Here is a 6,434-nt window from a genome sequence, read left to right on the forward strand (position 1 = left end):
TTAAAGCAATAGTTTTGTAACTAATCCGTTGAACTGCTGTAAAAGCAAGGAAAGAACATGTGAAAACATTGTGCACGTGTAGCCTGAAACGTGTTGGTCGAATATACTTCATTACCGTGCTGATTTTGTATTCATTGAATTAAATTTTAAAAAGCTTATATAGCGAGAAAATAATAAAAAATTACACGGCGTGATAAGAAAAAAAAACTATTTTTAAAGAAGCGTACTAATATAGTACATTATTTGGAGAGAGAGGCTTTTTTTTTTCCAAGTGCCGCTGTGCTCTTCGTTATTGATTTTTGGGATTTGTCAAGGGATACCTTAGAATTGCAAAGTGCTTGTCCTTTTTCTTTTCGGGTCCTTGCTAAACAATAGAAAAAAATAATGTACATACATTGAGATTTTGTGAAAAACTCGATAAGTTAAAAATTTAAACAAAATGTGTGTTGTTTATAAGATACAAATATAAATAATACGCTAACTAGTTTTTTACCGGCCGTTTTTTCTTTAGTATTTTTTTGTAGTATTGTTTTTTTTGAAGAGGGTTGACTTAACCCTAAAAACGCGTCATCACTTTCCGTAGACGACTCAGAAGAGTGTGAGTTACGCCGAGACTTTTCCGTTTTAACATGTATGTCATTAAAAGATGCCTCTTCATTTAGATTTTCTTCTAGCACTGGTGAATTGAAAGGATCTTGCTTTTTTCCTAGACGAAGGGCAACGTTTTGTGAAGGCGACATGCTTTTGCACAGCTGAGTCAGTACTCGTTTTGTTGAAGAAGGTAATCCAGAATAAAGATCCGGCTAGCATAGCGTCAATAAAAAGACATGTTTTAAAAATTAAAAAACATTTTCAGTAAATGATACAAGGTTACTAGTACCTGATTTCTTAATCGTAAAGCGGATATATTTTCAAAAACGTGTTGCTTTGTTAAACCATAAGCATTCATGCGTTCGAGTGTACGTGTGGCTGCGTCCTTCACAAAACCATCCGTTGAGGTTTGTAAAGGTTCAAGAATCTGCAAAAAAAAAATGTACTTTTTTGTAAAACACTTATACAAAACTGACGCGTTCATATACAAGATCAAGATAACCTGATACACGCATTTGAATTAAACTGATACTAGCTTTTAATCCAATATATAATGAAATTTCACTTAAGAGACGTCTGAAACCAAAAATTGGTTTAGAAAAATAAAGAGTTTATTGGCAGACTGACCGATTTTTTGACTTGCTCGAATTCTTTCCAAGCCATTTGGGAAATTCGGTGCGACCTACAAAACCCGAAGTCTGTTATGATTCGAAACAAGAAATAAAAAAAAAATAGAGAAAATAAAGAAACGGGAAATGTTTTTTACGCATTAGACGTACCAGACATGCTGGTAGCACTGTGCTGAAGAAACCGAAATCGGGCAAAAGAGTCCAACACCCATCTCTTCTGATTTTCCTATTCACGACATCAGAATAGGAGATGGAGTCTGCCACTGACGCGAGTGTTTCAATCGTTTCCATTATGGGTGTTTGAAGACGTTGACAAAATGTTGAATAGGCTTGAACGTAGTTTTCTTGAATATGTAAGGGTATAAAATCGTAATCCACGAAAAAAGCATCCAATTTATCGTTTAGAGATAATAAGCGTGCTTCATTTTTTGTTAATAATTGCCTAACAATATCGAATGTATTGACCATCACCTAATGTACACAGTCATGTATTCTTTATTTTTCGTTAGTCTCATACAACAACCTGATCGTCCTTAAGACGCTGCTCTACATGTTGTCGCATCATATCAAACGTCACTCCGTGTGTGTGGGAAAAGCGAGGACACAGCATTTGCAACGTATTCAGTATTTGACGAATATCATTTCCCACTCTTTCGCATAAAAGTTCTGCTGCGTTGTACTCAATCGTAAAGTGCTCTCTGAAACGGACACACCAAAACAAACACACGTCGCTTCTGTAATATTCAATTTTACCTTACTGTAACGCAATAGTGCAGATACGCTTAGCTACCATATTTTTAGGTGGTTTGGTGAAACGAAGATCATAACATTTAGACGCTATATTACGTACCTGATATGTAAATGAACATATATTACATTGAAAACAAACTTCTTTAGCGGAATTTATATAAAAATAAAAAAAAACAGTTTTATTACTTTAACATGATTGCGATCATTGCAGATGCATATCACAGGACACATTGTCTTTTCTATTAATGCTTTCACAGCTTGAGCTCCTCCGCGATCGCCGCTAGATAAACCGTCCATTTCATCTAATAACAAAACCGTCCTAGAAGGAGAATGTGATGCTGAAGTCTTTTTAAAAAAATGGCTAAGAGTTTTGCCGCCTGATGTCATATCGTTTATCACTGAAAAAAAAAAAATTTCAAGCTTATTAAAGAATTAATTCAAAACTAGAAACCTTCGATAATATCTTTTCCTCGATTATCCGATGAATTATATTCAATAATATCATAATTGCATTCACTGGCGACAACGCGAGCGGCCGTGGTTTTTCCTATACCAGGAACTCCACTAATCATACAAGCTCTTGACTCCATCTAAAGAGATGAAAAACTACGGATTTCACATTGGTTATACAGTCAATAGTACCGAGTCACTGTTTAAAATACGTTTTTTGGAGAATTCTCCTTCCACAAAGGTATTTTTTTTACCCAGACATACGTCGTACCAATTCATCAGCCATGCTTTTAAGCGACGAATATTCTCACCGTTGCCTATAATTTGAGAAGATTTTACGGGTCGGTATTTTTCAGACCATAATGCTTGTGAAACATCGCTTCTGCCATACCACTCCAAAAATTCAAAACGACACAAAACCAGTCATAGCATACTTTTTGTCCAAGACAACATTTAATACTTTGGTATCATGAATTGGAAACGTTTGTTCAGGTATGACAATATTTTTATTGGTTGCACCATCGACCGGCGAAGGACGTGAACACAATGGTAAAGGGTACATTTGAAAGAAGTCTTCTTCTGTAACTATGCTTAAAGGTTTCCCATTCGACTTTTGAATAAGGGCTTTTTTATATTTGGACCCTTCTTCGACTGGTTTATTATTTTCTAATATATACCCTGTAACTAAAAAATCAGTTCTCCCACTAACAGCTGAGACCACGTGACCTCCCATCTTGTCAAAATTTAAGATTGTCAATAGACATTTGTGTGTAAGGAACACGTTACCCTTTTAATATAATTTTCCATTTCTTCGCGGGACCAACGTGAAAATAATCCGGTTAAAACAAATTTCTTTCCAGTTAAACATAGTGTTTGATTTTGATCATTTGGAGAAGCATCTCCGTAGGCCAAAGTAGTCGTTTCTTGAGGTGAGACACACAAATTCTACACGTTTCACGAATGGTTCAGCAGTGGACTAGAATAATAATGAAAAAAAGCCAAGTACCTCTTTTTCCTTTAAAGATTTTACCGACGACGTTTTTGGAAGTATAACTTCTTCCATCTCCGTTTCGTTTATACCGCTCCGGTTTGGCACTTTTTGTTTTATTTGGTTAGTCAATTGAGTTAATTCTTCAAAATGAGCACTTCCTTTTTCACAAATAATATTTGATTTTTCATTCTCTACATTCAGATGAGGGCTGTTAAAGGAAGACGTCACCGACGCGTGACCAGATTCATTCATTTCTTCTCCACAAAACTTTGGTAATTCTTTTTGTTGAAGTCTTTTCCGATGCCGTTTGAGCACATGACTAGAGATGATAATTACAGTAAAATAATCAATACAAGCGTACAGTACACCACGTACACTGGAATAGAAGAATCCTCATCGGCTTTATCCTCTTCACCTGATGTCACTAAAGATGGTACATTGAATGAACGCTTTGCACTGTTCTCTTGCAATATAAAACAAGAAAATCATAATTTGTCACACAGATGCCAAATAAAAAAAACAAGGCTACCTGTAGTCATCTTAGATTTGAATGTTTTTTCAACCTCTGGTAATGTTACACATTCCCGCTTTAACCAGCCATCCATAAAAGTTTTCGACATGCTAACTTTCGTGATGGTATCAATGTAGAAAACGGTAAGAGGTAGAAAAACGTAAGGTGACTATGTTTTATTTTTCAATTTCTTTAGTCAGCACCAAAATTCACTTTAAATCATAAAGAACAAATGCGTGCTGAAAAACAGAAGAACACCTGAACACTAGATGTACTGTGATCCTTTCTAAGACAATAAGACGCAAGGGACATAGTGCTGCAGGTTGAAACACATTCCTGTTGATTTCGAACCCATTATACCATTCATTTTAATTAGTGTATGTTAACTTTTATTGAAATATCATTTTGGCACTTTTTGATACTTTCACAAAAAATGATTTATTTTAGTGAGTTATATATTAGCTCGATTGAATTTCAACGAATGAAATGAGATTGTGTACATTTTTTTTTTCGCAAGGATAACACATTGTCACAAACACTTTCAAATTCGTTATTCGAAAACCACATAGAAAACTGTTCCTACTCGAAATCATCTTCTTTCTCATTATTGTATCAAATGACTTAATAGTGCTAGCCTAGTAGATTTCTTCATCTCTGAAACGTTCTTTTTAATTATTTAAATAATTTTTTTTGGTGAACAGGAAATCAGAAAATATAAAAGTAGTATTTGGCGTTACTTTAGAGTGATTGAATTCAGAATATTAAAAATCAAGTTATCCTACTTATCTGTTAGAAGTGAATATTTATTGTTTGAAGGTAAACTCAATTTTCCCGCTTATTGCAATAATTTTTTTTATGAAACACGTATCTCAAGGAGTGTACAAATGTGGACAGACATTACTCTTTTTTAATAGATCTTTGGTAAAACAATTCTTGTTCAAACTCGTTAAGAAAATAGAATCAAATAGATTCTAGATATTGCTAGTTTTTTTTTGATTTAATTCATTTAAAAGACGAAGGTATGGGCAACACTGTAGTGATACGACAATGAAAATCGATAAAATAGACTCAATAAGCGAACTTGCGGGATTCGACAAATTACTGCTAGATAGTTCACTTTCACATCAGGATTTTTCAAAAGACAAAGTTTTGAGAAAAAACAATAGCTTTAAAGACTTTAAAACGAGTAGAACATTCGTTAATTCGTCAAAGTATCAAGTATCTAAAAAAGAAGAAAATGGTTTAAAAGGTGAAATTTATAGATGTAAAGGGTTTTGGAGGAAAGTATGGGCATTGGAATATTTTATTATACAGTGCAATCTCTTCATTACCTATACAAAAGAAGCACCCTATTCAATTAAATTATGTGTACCTTTCCAAAATGTTATTTCCATTCAAATCGAAGATAACGGAATAATTATTAAATATACACATCTTCAACGTGGTCGACATGTGAGAGAAGCATACGTTAAATTAAGAGAAGCGCGTGATTCTTTGAAAACCTTGTTTGATCAATTGAATTATTTTTGGTTCAAAGCTAAAAAAAGTAAAACAATGTTTCTACAGTATATTGATCGTTATGAAGCTGTGAATAAAATTGATGCATTATATGATCTATTTAAAACAACAAGCATTGATAACTTTTTTTGGAAATTAGAGATGTTTTTACAAAAACAATCATACGATCGTCTCAAATTGGCGTTGCAATCATTGCGTCAATTGGCACAGGAAAATATTAAAAAAACGCAACGTTTTCAAAACATGAAACGGTTTTCTCTAGTTTTCGTTAAAACCCTTCATTTCTATTTGCATCAAATTTTTTTTTTATATCAAGAAAACCTTAACTTGATACAATCAACTCGTTTGAAAGAAGAGGCTAAAACTTCCTTTACTAATATGCTAGTTAATCATACGGAAAGTATAGCGGAAAAAAAATACCTTCTTTTTGAGACACGAGTAACACAGGTTTTTAAAGTGCTTCATTTAAGATTTATGCGATCTAGCTTTTCCCATTTAAAGTTTGTACACCATTTAAATCAAAATTCCAAGCTTGTAGCTAAGACCACTCTGAAATGTTTCCTACTCAAAAAAGCCACATCAAAATTAATGACGATGAAGCAAGTTCTTTATTTGTGGAAGCATTCAAGCTATGTTTCTACTATGCGTATAGATGTTTTGAAACGTCTTATTAAAACACGCTGCACAACCAGACATTTTTCTATTCTGTATCAATGGAGAAATTTAACTCATACTGCACACTGCCGTTTACAATTTGCGTTTCAGCAGCTTACATCTTTTGTTCAACATTATAATACATCCAATGTTCAAATGGCTCTTCATTTACTTGGCCGATATGCACTCCAAAAACAACAACTTAAACAACTTGTTTCAATAAGCAACGTTGTACAGGTAGCCAAACATTTTACTATCTTTTCTACACATATCAACTTCACCCTCTCTCGTATTCACCCTCTTTTGTCCTCACCCTTTTTTGTCCTCACCCTCTCTCGTA

General features: G+C 33.9%; 2 protein-coding genes across 6 annotated transcripts in view; one reads left to right on the plus strand and one right to left on the minus strand.

Annotated features, from left to right (window-relative positions):
- Positions 1-27: 27 nt before the first annotated feature.
- On the minus strand, positions 28-4,138 carry LOC128883723 (uncharacterized). 3 transcript variants are annotated; one of them, XM_054136369.1, is made up of 16 exons: positions 3,941-4,138; positions 3,787-3,874; positions 3,427-3,730; positions 3,207-3,365; positions 2,855-3,153; positions 2,613-2,802; positions 2,422-2,560; positions 2,157-2,368; positions 1,979-2,070; positions 1,744-1,918; positions 1,371-1,691; positions 1,219-1,289; positions 1,068-1,167; positions 881-1,018; positions 494-803; positions 28-364 (listed from the first exon to the last, which is right to left on the minus strand). In XM_054136369.1, exons 1-16 carry the CDS (start codon positions 4,029-4,031, stop codon positions 240-242), a joined length of 2,814 nt encoding a protein of 937 aa, XP_053992344.1. In that variant the 5' UTR covers positions 4,032-4,138; the 3' UTR covers positions 28-239. The 3 variants fall into 3 exon arrangements, with proteins under 3 accessions (XP_053992344.1, XP_053992345.1, XP_053992346.1); XM_054136370.1 differs by having other exon boundaries at positions 40-364; positions 3,787-3,867; XM_054136371.1 differs by lacking the exon at positions 28-364 and having other exon boundaries at positions 536-706; positions 765-803.
- A 512-nt stretch (positions 4,139-4,650) lies between these two features.
- LOC128883707 (uncharacterized) overlaps positions 4,651-6,434 on the plus strand; it is an 8,364-nt gene continuing 6,580 nt past the window's right edge. For all 3 annotated transcript variants that reach the window (XM_054136336.1, XM_054136335.1, XM_054136338.1), the window contains exon 1: positions 4,651-6,331. In XM_054136336.1, coding sequence (XP_053992311.1) covers positions 4,970-6,331 — 1,362 coding nt within the window. In that variant the 5' untranslated portion in view covers positions 4,651-4,969. The remainder of the gene's footprint in view (positions 6,332-6,434) is intronic.

This window comes from Hylaeus volcanicus, unplaced genomic scaffold (genome assembly GCF_026283585.1).
Source record: "Hylaeus volcanicus isolate JK05 unplaced genomic scaffold, UHH_iyHylVolc1.0_haploid 12237, whole genome shotgun sequence".
Taxonomy (NCBI): domain Eukaryota; kingdom Metazoa; phylum Arthropoda; class Insecta; order Hymenoptera; family Colletidae; genus Hylaeus; species Hylaeus volcanicus.

What these genes read in the sequence shown, in the direction of transcription:
- LOC128883723 (XM_054136369.1), bottom strand. Translation starts at nt 4,031, where the DNA reads ATGTCGAAAACTTTTATGGATGGCTGGTTAAAGCGGGAATGTGTAACA. An exon ending in AGGAAAAGATATTATCGAAG is followed by an intron (nt 2,369 to 2,421) that starts GTTTCTAGTTTT and finishes TTTTTTTTTCAG; the next exon opens with TGATAAACGATATGACATCA. An exon ending in AGCGTCTTAAGGACGATCAG is followed by an intron (nt 1,692 to 1,743) that starts GTTGTTGTATGA and finishes TGTGTACATTAG; the next exon opens with GTGATGGTCAATACATTCGA.